At 34.0% G+C, this 16,619-nt stretch overlaps 1 protein-coding gene across 1 annotated transcript; it reads left to right on the top strand.

Moving 5' to 3' along the window:
- Positions 1–2,714: 2,714 nt before the first annotated feature.
- On the top strand, positions 2,715–5,304 carry LOC110706298 (transcription factor bHLH18-like). The gene is made up of 4 exons (XM_021884194.1): positions 2,715–2,835; positions 3,615–4,058; positions 4,150–4,566; positions 5,005–5,304. Exons 1-4 carry the CDS (start codon positions 2,794–2,796, stop codon positions 5,116–5,118), a joined length of 1,017 nt encoding a protein of 338 aa, XP_021739886.1. The 5' UTR covers positions 2,715–2,793; the 3' UTR covers positions 5,119–5,304.
- The last annotated feature ends 11,315 nt before the right edge of the window (positions 5,305–16,619 follow it).

The raw sequence follows: 16,619 nt of genomic DNA, 5'->3' as shown, positions 1-16,619 counted from the left end.
TAATTCTTCATCTAACACCTAATTAATCATGACAACATTTATTACCAAGTGCAAATATGTATCATGCATAATGTATATTGTATATTTAGCCCAACTTAGGTTAAGATGAAGGGATTGGTAATTAGCTAATTAGCTTATAAAATATTACTATACTACTGTATTTAGAAAAAAAAAAAAAGAAAAAAAAAGTTTGGATAACTTAATATTGTATAAGTTCAAGAAAAATTCAATAACGTAATATAGAATGCATTTATCATTTATTACAAATAATGGAGATTGAAAGAACATACCGCGAAAGCCGTTGCGCCTTCTATCGCCGGAAGGCGGGTGCTCCCAGAACAGAGCAAGCCTTTGCTCACATTCGAGCTTCTCGGCTTCTACCAAACGGATTTCGAATCTTTCTCATTAGAACGGCGAGGATGATTATTGGCAAAAGCTAACAAACGCCTTGGGGGTGATGTATAAGCTAGCTAAAAGTAGAAAGATTAAATTAAAGTTAACGTCAATTATACCAATCAACGCGTCAATTATACCATTTTAAATAGTATTTTAAATGCTTATCCAACCCGCCCGGGGACGTTCGTTAGCAACATCCTTTTTTATTTCATTAATATAAAAAAGCTCTTAATTTTTGAAACATATAATATAGTATAATATTTATGACAAAATATAATACTCCGTATAACATAAATGAAGACATAAATACATATACTGTATTATACATTTTATTTATTTATTTATTTATTTTTTTATTACGGAGTATTATATATGAGCAAAAATAATGAATACTCCCTCCGTCCCAAAAAGAACGACCCATTTGGCCAAAACTTTGTCCCAAAAAAAATGACCCATTTACATTAAAACACCACAAATTTGCAACAATATTTGTGCAAAATTAGCTTCCCCATATAAAAATTTCATTTTCCATGTTATTTTATTACTTTCTCTCTCTATTTTTTTTACAAACCCCATGTAAATTTATCTTTCCAATATACTTTTACTTCTTTTTACTTAACTTCCTTAATACCCGCGTAATCAACCCAAATGGGTCGTTCTTTTTGGGACGGAGGGAGTATTATTTAACTGAATTGATAACAAAATTAATATGATAATATTTAATTATACATGTTTAGTAATAAGAAAAAACTATAACTATGAAGAACTTGATGAAGTTCGACATTATAAAAAAAATACCTATACTTTTGTGTTAGACGAGTATACTAAGGGTATATATACAACTATCTAAGATAAAAGGAGACAAAAGGAGTATTTTTGATGAAGTTCGACAATATAAAAAAAATACCTATACTTTTGTGTTAGACGAGTATACTAAGGGTATATATACAACTATCTAAGATAAAAGGAGACAAAAGGAGTATTTTTGATGAAGTTCGACAATATAAAAAAAATACCTATACTTTTGTGTTAGACGAGTATACTAAGGGTATATATACAACTATCTAAGATAAAAGGAGACAAAAGGAGTATTTTAGTGAAGTATACTTCTTCTGTCCCTATTTCCCCATTTGACTTTTTATGATTTTCATAACAAGTCTTAAACTGTATAAATTTCAATTTCTATACACTGCACGTAATAAAAACTTTTGTTATCATCCGATGTAAAGTAATATTATTGTACATTGATGTAACTTTTGTTGAATTAAGGGTAATTTTTATACATAAAACTTAAATATCTTTTATTTATATTAGGATAACTTATACTTCATATATACAATATGTAGGGTAACTTTCATTCATTATAGGATAACTTTTGATCATTTTAAGGTAACTTTGAAACAGATGTACAATATTTTATTATGAATCCGATTTTTTTTTTTTAAATAATGTGTTGTCTACACGTAAATATTATAAAAACTTGTTAATAAAATTCCACATGACTATAATAAGCTATCTCTAACACATTAATGGAAATTTATGATAAAAAAAATGTCGAAGTTTAACACAATATTAAAAAGGATCTTGCTAATGAATGTCACGGGACTTTAGATAACTAATGAATATATTATTGCTTAAAAAGTAGTATCAAAGTATTGCAGCAGAAATTGAAAGCACACCAACGATTTATAGCCTTCATCGCTGTGTCCGCAGAGTTCGAGCTTGGGCAAACTAGAACTACTCCATTGAAGAAGCTGAATAAAGCTTCAATGTTAGAGAGTGAATCTGTTACAGAAATCTCTAGGAAAAAGAAAAAGAAAGAAATCTCTAGGAGATTGTTAGGCTCGTGCTGATGTTAGTTTTTTTTCTTTTTTTGAAACATAATTTTTTTTTTTATTATTATTATTTTTAAAACGTGTAATTATTGATTTTATTGTTACTTTTGTTTAATTATTTTTACTTTTATTTCTCTTATGTAACGTTATAAACGCTCATTAGCTTTTACCTATTAATAATAGGATAAAAAATAAGGGTTCAACCGAGTACTGGAGTAGGTAGTAATTGCTTCATTCATAGTTAACACGTGAAACGAATATTGATCGGAGATTTCTTGAGAAGCCCCCCTTTCGATATCGTCAAATCTCCATAGCCCATTATTGTTCAATCAATAATAATAAAAAAAAAGGGCTGATATTTTCTACTCGTAGTAAGTGTGATCCCGTATCGCTTTATTTGCTATTAAAATAATGGAAGAAAGAAACACATGAATTTGTAAAGTTCCCTCTATATAAATAACGAAACTCTAAAGATTGAAAACTCAACAGCACTACTTTACAATCTCTTAAAGTCTTCGCTCTCTTTAATTTGTCAAGCTTGAATTGGTAACAACAAGTAACAATGTCGTCGACCATGACTATGGATGCGTGGTTAGCCGAGTTGGTAAGGACTCTAATCACTACTCCTTATGTCGTTTATTTATTATATACTTCTACTAGTTACTTTGCGTCTTGCTCTTTCACTTTCGTCTAGTATAATTTGAATTTTTGTCTTGCGAAATCATTTTCATATCTTCGATAGATATTTAAGTGGTACATACAAGGTTGTAACTATGTATTTGATTTTGTCAAACAAAATCTATGTATTTTGTTTTAATGAATGATATACTTTGTATTTCATATTCTGTATATAGTTTTCAACTTTTAACTCCTTATCAACTGTTTGTAATATTTTCTTATTTTAAAATATTACTCTGTACTACAGCTGAATTAAAATGAACATTAATATTAACTATAGTGATTGACGAATGATTTTACATACATTTCAGGGTATTATTTTAGGATTTTAAGGTTATTTATTAATAAGATCCAAATAATGCTTCTATAATTTATTGAAAAGATGGTGGAATCAGCGCATTTAATCCTCAATATTTCCCAATGCACCGTCATGAAGTGATACGAGTATTTTTTTATAAGATGCATTATTAAATCTTAATTATTTCAACTATTTGAGCATTTCAAGATGAACTTATAGAAGTTAGAGCTAGTATTAAATGACATAGTAATTAGTAACGATGTACATACGTGCCCTTTTTGGCATCATCACCATGTACTGTAATAACATTTCTAAATTACTCCGCACTTGCCTAGTTGGAGTAATATACAGTAATTAAGAAATGTATTATGCAAATTGTAATTGATTGCATTATTTGATGGATGTAGGAAATGGAAATGGATACAATTCCTAGTTTAATCAACAGCCATTGTGAGCAAAGTGGAACAATGGAAGCAGCAGCTTTCGACGAGCAGCTCGCAGCTACGCTTGCCGACGATTTCCCTTATTCTCTATACGACACCAGCGACTCTACCTCTCCTCAAGGAGATTTCGAGTGTAACAATGTCATCGAACAATTTATATCAACTCCTCCTATTTCCGAAACTAGTGAAAACCACACCGATGACAATAACAATAACAAAAATAATGACATTATTTTACAAGAGATGAGCCAACCATCCAAAACTAAGCAAGCAGTGAGCAGTGGTGGTGCAAAGAGGAAACGACAGCCAAGTCAGGTGCAAGATCACATCATCGCTGAGAGGAAACGTCGTGAATTACTTAGCCAGCTGTTCATTTCACTCTCTGCGATTGTTCCCGGCCTCAAGAAGGTGCACAAATTTCCCATCTTGTGATTTTTAAGATTTCATCAAACACAAATGAGTATGATCTAAACTATTTGCTGTAATTATTACTATACAGATAGACAAAACATCGGTGTTAGGAGAGGCAATCAAACATATGAAGGAGCTTCAAGAGAAAGTAAAGGTACTCGAAAGTGTCATTGCAAAGCGTACAATGGAGTCCGTCGTACTTGTCAAAAAATCAAAATTGATGGTCGACGAAGGAAGTAGTGATAATAATGTTTCCTCGTCGACTACTGTGGATGACTATTGTAGAAGCAGCAATAACGATGATGGTGATAGCAGCAGTGATTCACTTCCGGAAGTTGAAGTTAAGATACTGGGGAACTCCCTTCTCTTGAGAGTTTACTGTGGACAACAAAAGGATATTTTGGTAAAATTATTCGCAGAGATAGACAAACATCATCTGAGCATTACTAATTTTAGTGTCATACCATTTGAGAATCTAGCCCAAGACATCACCATTGTTGCAAAGGTCAGAATTCGTCCCTTCCACGTCTTAACTTATATCCTTTCATTTTAATTTTACTTTGAAATTTACTACTTCTGTTTCATAATGTTCTTAAAAATCTTAACATTTACATTTATTTGCATATCAATTATGAAAAATAAGAGATTGTGTGGCTACTGTAAAAGCAAGAGATCATTTATTATAATTGTAAGATGTGAGAGGGTGATACCATAAGATAATAAAGTAGAAGTGTTACTCGCGAAATAATTATTATAAAACAGGCTAAAATGGAAATGTTTTAAAACATTCTAGAACGGAATAAAATGGATTGTACATATGAGGAATATTATGAAATGAAACATGATTAATTACAGTACTAGTTATTGTATTTGCTTCTCTTGAACTTGAGAAAGTGTTTTGAAATACAACTAACAAATATTCTCTTACATTTAATTTTTGCAGATGGAAAGAGGCTTCAACAAGAATGTAAAAGATTTTGTTAGAACTCTACACAACGCCCTTCATTTAGCCAGCAGTCAACGCTTTGATTTTAACCAAAATGAATATTCCTCATAGTTCACTTTGTACGTGTTCTTTGCATTTTCAATCTAGATTAAACTTAGGGAATGATTTTTGGTTTGTTTTTTCTTACCTTTTATCATATTAGCTTTAGTGAGGAATAATAGGAAACACTTATGCAGGATAACATGCGACTGCATACAATAAATTATATGAAACATTTCCATTTTTGGCAAGTTTATATGTTACGGAGTACATTATATGACGATTAATTTAAGTAATTGAATCTTTTCATTTTTAATTTTATCAGTTTATTCATGAAAACCAGCAGCCTAGCTAATAGCCTACTATAATTTGCCGTGATTCCTAAATACATCCCTTCATTTTTAATTTTATCAGTTTAATCCTAATTTGTCTAGCTAATTATCGAGCTAGGTTAAAATACTAGGATTGTGAGTGCATATATATATATCACAAGCTATGAAGTAGAAAGTGAGAAGAATAATTATAGTATCTGAGAATGAGTTAAATATCTTAAAATGAGACCAACATTTAATGTGAGAAAAATCCTCAACAAGAGGCAAAAATACCCAAGAACAACTAACAACTAACAACTGAGCAATGAGCACCCAAAATCAAAGAGCACAACAAGAGCCCTTAAATTTCTAGTTTGATTAATACGTTTCTCATGTAAAACATGTTTATACTTTTATTAATATTTAATTATTTATATTGTATTTACTTTCAAAATACTGTATTAGCAAATGTATCAAACTTGACTGTATTATTTATCATAGAACAAAGGTCTTAGTAGCGTTATGTCATTTTTACTGTACGCAGCTTCTACAAAAAAAAAAAGAGAACTCTTACTCAATTATACGTACACCAATCTAAATTAGTATTATAAGACAAAAAGCTAATGAGCACCATTGGGGCGTTAGATAAGAAAATTTAAAGAGAAAAAATTAAAGTAAAACTGACATTAATTACATCGAACGACACGTGTTTTTGTCATGCATTCTTAAATTAATACTATTTTAACCAATACAATTATTCCTTCTCTAACGCCCCGGGGCGCTGTTACCAAGATCCATATTATAAATTAATTAAGCAGTACTTTAAAATATTACGAGTATATTGTTATTAATTAGTTAATGAGTTTAAATAATATCCCATATTTACTTAATTACAAAACATGGAGATATAAAAATTAGTTTTGAGCTAGAGGCAAAAGAATCAAATCCTAACCCTCTAATATTTTCGACCAAGATTCGCCACTGATAACGTTAATAAGACTGCAATCCCTCGTTGATCAACATCATATGGCCTGGTGACTGATTTGTTAGACATTGATTCGAGATTGAATCCACACAATAACTAGCAGATGATGTAGCTACACTTCTTTTATTTCCTTTTTTTTGGACAGACAAAATTATAGCGATATTTCAGTGATATAATATCTCTATAACAAGGGATACGGAGTAATACATACTTAATGCATTATTATTATTAAATGGAAAATTTGTTAGAAAAAAACTTTTAAAGCAACATTTTTATTTTAAAAAACCTTTAAAAATTCTTATCAAAATGAAATTTAATTGTAAATTTTTTTTTGTTGAACACAACCAAAGAAAACTTTCCAACGTTAACTACACTATTTCCGGCATGGACTACCCCAGGTGCCTTGCACATGTTATTTTTTTCTTATTCCCACCCCATTTTTACTAATTACGTATACCCTCGAAATCACTTAATTAAATAAATTTATAATTAAAAATAAACCACAACCCCCTCCCCCCTCCCCATCCTACCCTCCACCCAGATCTCCCCACCCCGGGCGAGCTTCGTCCACCGTGATATTGAATATGATTAAAATCTATATTATAGAACAAAATTCCAAAATATTGTACCAAAATTTTCAAGTTGGGTACTATATCTTGCCAAAATTCCCAAATTTCCAAACATGAAACAAGGGATAGCCTACATAAGTAGCTTAATTCGATCGGTGGTCGTAGTTAAAGTCTTGGCAGCACTAACGACAAAAGGCGAGAAGTGGTTCGAGCGACTGGGCAGTTGTGGGTTCAAATTCACTTTCCTCTGTCTTGGCCGCCATTGAAGATAGACAAGCTCAATAGGTTACAATGGCTTTATTTTGATTTAGTTTCATTTTTGGGTGGTGTTGAAATTACTTGGTTTTGGAAATTTGGGGAGAAAGAAGAGGGGTAAGAGTGAAGATAACGTATGGAGTGAGCAGTGGAAAGTGGGTCGAACGATGGTAGAGGGTAGCTTGCCGGCGGTGGGGAGTTATGGACAACAGGTGGGATGGGGGATGGGGTAGCTAGTGGGGTAACCCCCTGACAGGGTAAAGTCGTATCCCCTAATCAAAAGTATTACCTAAGTCCTCGAATTAATGCAGATAGGGAAGTAGGGTCGAATCCACAGGGAAACAAGTCTTTCTACTCCTAATTAATTATTATAATCTAAATTATCAAGGTAACCAATATTGTTGTAAATAAAGACTATACTACGAAGAATAAGATCGGAGGAAATAAAGTAGGGAGAAAATAAATATTAAAAGACCTAGGGCATAGGTTCACTAATAAACAATAATCCAGGGCAAATCATAATAAACAATCATCAAGCTTTGATCAATCAGACTATAAAGGGCTTTCGCTACGTATTATAATCACAGAGTTAATTTACCGAGATTAAATCTCATCTGTTGAATCTTGACTTAACCAATTATAAATTAGTCCGCCTATTGAAACTAAGCCTAAACATCAATTCTCATCTGTCGAATATTAAATTAAATCAATTGCATAACATTAAATCAATCAATAGGAAATTAACCAAGCATTGATAATCAACAATCACAAATTTACCCCTTCATATTATTTATTAGATCCCCATAAACTAATCAAATAAATAAAGCAAGACATAATCAAAGAATTAAATAAAATAACTGAAATTAAAAGAGAAGAAATTGTTACCAAAAGAAATCTGGATTAATGAATGTAATTAAGAACAAGGTTGAGAGAGAATTTAAGAGAGAGAGAATATCCTAAGTAGAGAGAGAAAATCTAAAAGTGAAGGTAATCCAAAAATTACGTACATAATTCGTACTTAAACACTCCTAAAACAAAAACTAAAACAAAACTAATCAGCTACTTAGAAGAACACGCGCCCGATCGGGCCTGCCTTTTTACTATGCCCCTTGCTGGTATGCTGCGCCCGATCGAGCCTACGCTCACCCGACCGGGCGCGGCTTCTTCCTTGAGGCTGCATTGAGCGTAATCCTGGGCACCGTGCCGGGCCGTGCCTGGCGGGCCACGGGCTGGTTCGTGCCGTGCCGGTCGTGCCGGCGGGCCCAAGATTTCGTGTCGTGCCGTGCCGGCCATTTTCACAGGCCAGCCCACGGCACGGCACGGCCCTCGTGCCTGGCGGGCTCGTGCCGTGTCGGCCACGTGCCGGTCAGCGGGTTGGTGCAGTTTTCAAATAATTTTTTTTTTTTTTTATATGACAACATTATAAATTAATAAGTTTATAATGTATATAAGTTATAAAATTATAATTATAAGTTTCATAAGGTAACTTATAAGTTTATAACTTATAAGTTATAAGTTATTAAGTTATGAATTGTACAATGATAAAAATCATACAATGATGGTATTAAACAAAAATTGAAAAATGATAAAATTGATATTTTTAAAATCGTACAATATACAATAATTGTCTATTCTTCTTCTCCTTCTTCTTGCTCGTCTTCGTCTTCGTCTTCATCTTCGTCTTCGCCTTCGCCTTCAAGGTCATCGGCTAGTTGCATAGATTGGGAACTAGCCGAACCCAAACCGGAAGCGGAGGTTCCTTCTTCGTTGTCGTTGTGGTCGTAAGAACGGTCTTGTGAGCGATTTTCCGCATCCAACCAATCTTTGAAACACACGCACATTTTTAGTGTTTCGGGTTTTAGACTTGTTCTTCTATCGTCTAAAACCCTTCCGGATGCGCTGAAAGCTCGTTCGGAGGCGACGGAGGAAACTTGGATAGCAAGAATGTCTCGTGCCATTGCCGCCAAAGTTGGATGCTTCGAGCTTTGTTGTTTCCACCATGCAAGGAGGTCGAGGCTGTTTATCTCATCGTCGTCCATGCCTTTGGTGAAGTCGTAACTCAGGTACATCTGCAACTCCGAGACGTCGCTTTGCGTTCTCCTGATTGATGAATCACCTGAAAACCTTGAAATCAAGTTAGTAGCTTGTGAAAATAAATGTTTGGCCTTCTTACTTACGTTTTTGGATGGTTGGGAAGGCCCTGAGCGAGGAACGGTGCCATATTTGGCTTCATAGACTCTATATAAAGCAAAAAACTGATCCTTCACGTTAGTCTTATAGTTTTCTACATCATCGTCAAGAAACATGCATTGAAAGTAAATGTCAACTAACATAAATGTGTTTTCATACTTTTGCCTAGGATCTAATATGGAAGCAAAAATATAAATCAAAGGAATCTCACTATAATATTTACACCACTTTTTTTCCATTGCTGGAAGATACTGATCATAATCACTTTGATGGCGATGATCAGCGAAAAGTTGGGCGAGTAAGCATGCATTAGAAATAAAGTTTTGAGCACAAGGATTGTAAATAGTAGAAAAACAATACGTCATGTTATATAATAACTGTAAAAATTGCATATATCTTTCACAGTTTTTCCAATCATCATCATACAAAGCATTTTGTGGAAATTTTTGGTTGTAAAATAATGTTAACGGGCCCTTGTACTCAATTGTCTTTGTTAACATGTCATAGGTGGAATTCCACCTAGTTGGGCAATCGGTTCTAATTTTTATTACCCTTATCTTTTGTTGTTTTAGAAAACTCTTCCATTCTTGGTATCTCATGTTAGAGCTATTAATAGACATAATAGCATCTCTGATTTTGCTGTAGTATGGGCCAATTGCCCGAACTCCATCCTGTACACATAAGTTAAGTACATGGCAAACACATCTAGTATGAAGAGCTTCACCGTCTAATAGTACATCGGTTAAGTTTTGTTTGATAAGATTAGATGTGTATGTCATAGAGGTTGCATTATCAAAAGTCATAGACATCATTTTATCTCGAAGGTTGTATTCGTCTATTGCTTGCATTAAATGGTGAGCAATGTTAATGCCGGTGTGTGGGTATTCCAGCATTTTGAAATGTATTATTCTTTTTTGTAACATCCATTGATCATCTACCCAATGGAAAGTCACACATAAATAGTGATATTGATAACCACTATCCCAAGAATCAACTGTTAAAGATACTCTACAGTTAAGGTTACTCAATTCGGCTTGTAATCGGACTTTGTACTCTAGGAAATTTTTCATTGCGGCGGAACGAACGGTTTTCCTAGAGATTCTTTTATGTTGGGGTTGTAGTGCTTTGTTAATGTAGGTGTTGAATACGTCACTTTCCGAGAAAAGAAAAGGTTGTTCGGCGTGTACTATCATTTTTCCTAGTTCATCCCTATCCCTCTCATAGTTGTATGTAAAGCCGTATGGATGGAATTGGGAAATTTTGGGCTGGGTTGGATCACTAGCTGGTTTTGCACAAGCTTTCATGTGTCTAGATAAGTGTCCCATCCCGTTTTTGGTAACTGCCGTGAATACACTATTACATGTTTTACATTTTGCCCATTGTTCACCATCTTTACTTAGGACAAAATAACGCCATACCTCACTCCTTCGGTTTTTCAAAAGTAGCATCTCAGTTTCGGTTAACCATTCATGATGTGTGTGATGGTTAGTAGTGAGACTAGTGGGAGTGGCAGTAGAAGGGGTAGAACCGGAGGGAATTCGGGTACTTTCTTGGCTACCTTGGCTAGAACAATAGTTTTGTTGATCACCGATATAATTAGGTGGAAATTGGTATGGTGGTAGTGGAAATTGGTTTAGTGGTGGTGCTGGAAATCCCGACGTATTATATGGGTCATAGCCCGGGGGGAAGTAAATGGGGTCATTGGTTTGACTCGTAATTTGGGGGCTCGTTGTATTTGGTGGTTCCCTAGAACTACTACTACGGATAAGTCGGCCTTTCCCCCTAGACCTAGATGATGGGTTGTTCGATGCCATAATTAACAATTAATTTTTAATAAAAAGTGGTTAACTATAATAATAATAATTAATAACAACAATTTTAACAATAAAAATATCAATAATAATAATTAATAACAACAACTATAACAATAACAATAACAACAAAAATAAATAATAACAACAATTATAACAATAATAATAATTAATAACAACAATTATAACAACAACAATAACAATTAACAACAATAATAATTAAACAATATTATTCTAATAATAACAATAAAACAATAATAAATTTAAGATTAGTTTAGATCTTACAACCGTGCTTCAAAGCTCCACTAATTACGATTACAAACTTTTTAATTTTTTCCGATATTAGGAAAATAATTAGAGAATTTAAGAGAATAATTAGAGAATTTAAGAAAATAAGGATTATTAGAGATTTAGAGAATATAAGAGATAAGAAGAAGAGATTGTGATTTTGTGATTTGGGAATGAAATGGAGGTGAGTATTTATAGAATTTTTGAGGAGCAAATTGGCAAAAAACTAGCCGTTTTTAGCCGTTTTTTTGGCTTATTAGAGCTAGAATAAACGGTAACATTACCGTTGGCCCGCGGGCCGTGCCTGCGGGCCAGCACGGCGGGCCATGCCCGTGCTCGTGCCGGGCCGTGCCTGGGAATTCTCAATCCTGTCCGTGGCACGGCCCGTGGCACGGGAGTTGAACTTTGTGTCGTGCCGTGCTTGAATTCGGGTCGTGCCGGGCTGCGTCGAACGGCGGGCCGTGCCGGGCGGCACGCGGGCCAACCCGGCCCGTGCCCAGGTTTAATTGCGCGCGCGCGCCCGATCGGGCATATGCTTGCCCGATCGGGCCAGGATTCTTCTTCGAGGCTTGGATTTCGATTGGGCTCAATTATTCGGCCCAATCCGGATTTTCTCATCGGGTCTTGATTACTTGATCCAATAGCCCCGGTATCACATATCGAGCCCTTAATCACCGGCTCTCACCGATCCTGGGCTTCAAGAATGGTCGTGTCCTTCTAGCTTCCGTGGTTGATCCATGAAAGCCCGGGAAAATGCTCCAAAAGTGCAATTTCCTGTAAAACTCAACCAAAACTACGAAAACACTAGAAAACACAAATTAGTAATAAAAGTGGCCCTAAATAGCCAAAAACACTACTATTATGACCTTGGGACGGGGGTAAAACACTATATAAATTGGACATATCACCCCCTTAGCGCATAACTACTTGTTAGGAAATAATGGTGTAATTGTGTTTGATTAATGCGGAACAAATCAATGAAAAATAATAATTGAGAAAACAATAAAGAAGATAAACAAACAACACAAGGATTTACGTGGTTCGGTCAAAATAGACCTACATCCACGGGTGGGGAATTCGAGAGCTTCTTCACTATAATGGAGAAAGAAACAAGAGAATAATACAAGGAGTCCTAAATCTAATGGCTCAAGAAAGGTATGATCTAATTGATCAACTAAAGGGTCCTTTTATAACACAAGGAAACCCTAAGATTGTTCCCCAAGTATACTCAAATAGCCGTCATAGAAAAGATATAATTTTAGGAAATATTCCATAAATTATCCTAGAATAACCTAACTACCGAGCTATAGCTCGGCAGCTAGATCATACCTGCCACAAGTCTTCATAGGGCCGAGCTATAGCTCACTTGCATAGAGCTATAGCTTGCAGCCTCGTTGCAAATTTCCAGCTTTGTCAGGTTTTCGTAAAACGGTCATAATTTTCTCGTTTCTTATCGGAATTGGGCATATGACCTATCGTTGGAAACTCTTGAACCAAGCTATCACCTCCTACTTGAATTACTTCAATATCAGTTGCAGTTTGAGAGATATAAGCGTTCAAAGTCAGCCCTACTAGATTTCGAGTCACAATTTAACACTACTATATGTTAGAAATTATATAGGATGGCAATTTGGTTAATATGTAGAACTTAGCAAACAAATTGAATTGGAAAAAGTACTACTACATGCATAATAGGTGACACGTGGTAGGTATTTTAGAGGAAAATATTCAACGATATAGGATGTCAAAAAATACCACAACATGTATATAGTACACAAAAAGGGTGTTTGTTTAGGGGGATGGGGGTGGGACAAGGATTAAAAATAATAGGAATAGAAGAAATGTAGTGTTTGATTAGAGGGATGGAGATTAGAATTGGGGTTATGGATAGGGATAAAAACACCCACTTTGTAACACCATAGAAATTCCTTTCCTTTAAATACCCATTCTACTCTTTAAAATACGATTTAGGAATATCTAAGACATTACCGCCACCGTGAAAACGGCTAAGGCAATTATCAAAGATACACAGCGGAAGACTCAAAATTTAAAACCGTTTAAACAAGTCAACTCAAAAGTCAACCAAACGAAAGTAAAGTTTAAAACCAAACAAACCAAGACAATAAAATCAAACTACAACTTGGAACCATATATTAAAGGCCCTTATTCAAAACTGTTCCAAAACCAAACCTTTGTGTTAGTCCACATAAAATATGTCATAAATAAATAAAGCATAAAACACATCGTAACCTAATGAAAGCTAGCAAGATTCACTCTTCTCTCATGCCCCATCATGATTATGCTTCAATACATGAAAAGTTTATCTCTACTTGTTTCCACTACTCTCCATTAAAAATGGGTCATCATAGGGCCAAGGTAAAGACATGGCCAAACACACAAACACACACAATCAGTAAAGCTGAGTACATAAGCGTAAATTAAACACACTAACATGCTTTCACCTATCAACACACTTACCTCATTGCACCCGTTTACAAGCACACACATCAATCAACAAAACACAACGACTAGACACTAAACAATTCATTTAGCGTTGATTACGCATCGAACGGGTTTTCAACTATCCTCCCCCAATAAATTGAGGTTAACTGACACGGGAGCTAACCGTGCCAGCGACAAAACCACTCAAAGGTGGCGGAATTCCTGCGCATAATAATAAATAAAAAGGAATGTACAACGTCCTGTACTCCATAAGAAGTTATGGTTAAATATAAAACCCCATAACTCCCCCCATTGTTCATACTCAAGGTATATATGTTCCAAGAGTTTTGGAGCGTAATCTCTTTCACTTTACGTTATTTACATTTTATTAGACTTGGTGATGACTCTCAAAGCATAATAAAACAATCAATAATAATTATTAAAATAAAACCCCAAGTTCTATTAAATAATTAATTAAACAAACTTTCCTTTAGTAAAATATTCCCAACTTACATGGGATAAATAATTAAAACATCATAATTAAAATAATAAAATTATTTAAATACCCTTATAAAATACATATTTTAAATACAATACATATAAAAATACGAGGTATTACACACTTATTCCTCCATTTCTAATTAGGGGGGTGGTATAAGGTGAAGGGTTAAGAATTGAATTTTAAAAGACCAAAATACCCTTAATGAAATTGAAAGGGTAAGAAGAAAAGGTAGAAGTTAGTGAAAGTATTTTTTATAAATCTATTACTTATCCCTAATTTGTTTTCCATACTTCCAACACATGAGATAAAAATTATTTATCCTTGTCCCATCTATCAATCCCCTATCTTTATCTTCTCTCCTTATCCCTCTTATTTCCATCCCTCCAACCAAACGCCCCGAAAAATACTATTAAGACAACTTATAATTCAATGGTACATTATTTTTATAATGTACCACTGTCGTAGAGTTAGCTTTTTTTATTTTTAATTATGAATCTTGCCAAATTTACATTTATGTCATCGTATATGCATTGTAAAGGGGGTAGGTTAGTAAAAATGACCATGTGCATGTCACATTGGGGAGTCAACGTCGGAAATAGTGTAGTCAACATCGAAAAATATTCTTTGGTTGTTTTAAAAAAATGTACTTCCTCTGCTTTTTTTAGTTGACACGTTTCTTTAGTCACGTTTGCCAATGCACAAATTCAATCATTAATTACCAATAAGCAAAAATTATAAAAAGTTGATATTTTGAAAATATACGCCGTGACGAATCTAACAAAATCTCACTTGATTATATTTTTCATCATATATAAATAACAAAACATGGTCAAAGGGACGTGTGTGAATAGTAATAAAGTCAAAACGTGACAAATAATAAAAAACGAAGGTAGTATATTAGTATATATACTTACAATCGGGATTTCTTTTGCTTAGAAATTTTTATAAGGTTTTCTAAATAAAAAAGTTACTTTAAAAGGTTTTTTCTGATAAATTTTCTATAATTTATTATCGCGCAAAACCAGCAATGTGCATACGGCTTCCGGTTTTCTCAACGAAAAAAAAGGAACGTGCATAGGGTGGTTAAACTATGAAGTTAATAGTGTTTCATAAATTTTCTTTCCTTATTTAAATAAAGTACTCCATAAAAGAATATTATAGTACATAGAAAAAGTATTGCAAAGAGTATAACATAATTTATTTAGTTAAATTAATCATTACGATGGGTCATGGTCATGGGTGACAACTACTCCATTTGCTGTGACAATTAGGCGAAAAGTACTTCCAAATTTAACAATAATATATCCATAATTTTTTTTATTTTTTTTACGGGAAAAATACGCATAATTTTGACCTTTACACTACATAACAAGGTTACTTTTTCAAAAAAAAAAAAAAGAATTTGACATTTCGCAATTATAAGATTAACACAAAAAAATAAAATAAAAAAATTAAAAAAAAAAAAAGTAATAAAATTTATAACGTTAAAAATAATTTGTTATTTAATTAAGAACTAAATAATCATTAAAAGATTATGCTAGTCACATACTCACATATCAAACGACCAGTATAAAATTTTAAATTTTTTAGTAATAAAACACATCCAAAATTAGACATAAACTTATTTAAAACTAGTTTTGTACACCTGCCCGGGTAGTCAAGTGAATTATTCCAACTCACAAATTATATCCATCGTACCTTTGCTTAAAAAAACTCAACTTTTAAATTATAAACCCTCTTAGTATAATTAGAACTGTGTATTCGGGTAAACGGGTCGGGTTTGGGTCGGGTCAACTCGGGTTGGGTCAATTCAGATTAATTCCATAACTTATGTGGGTCGGGTTTGGGTTGGGTCATGCTTGAGTCGAGACACGTCGGGTCATACTTCTTATCGGGTTTAGGTTGGGTTAAACAGGTCGGGTTACATTCGGGTCGGTGAACAATAGGTCGGGTTTAATTCGGGTTTTCACGGGTTAAAACGGGTTAGGGTAATTCTCGGGTTCGAGTCGGGTTTGGTTCAAGTCAATAATTTGCGGGTTAGAATCAGGTCGGGTCATTATCAGGTTTGAGTCGGGTTCGGTTCAAGTCAATAATTTGCAGATTATAATCAAGTCGGGTCATTCTCGGGTTCAAGTTGGGTTCGATTCAAGTCCATAATTTGCGTGTTATAATCAGGTTGGGTCATTTCCTAGTCAGGTCATTCTCGGATTCAAGTCGGGT

The sequence above is a fragment of the Chenopodium quinoa genome, unplaced genomic scaffold (assembly GCF_001683475.1).
Source record: "Chenopodium quinoa cultivar QQ74 unplaced genomic scaffold, ASM168347v1, whole genome shotgun sequence".
NCBI lineage: Eukaryota > Viridiplantae > Streptophyta > Magnoliopsida > Caryophyllales > Amaranthaceae > Chenopodium > Chenopodium quinoa.
The sequence above is the reverse complement of the archived record's forward strand: the minus strand, read 5'-3'. Positions and strand labels throughout refer to the sequence as shown.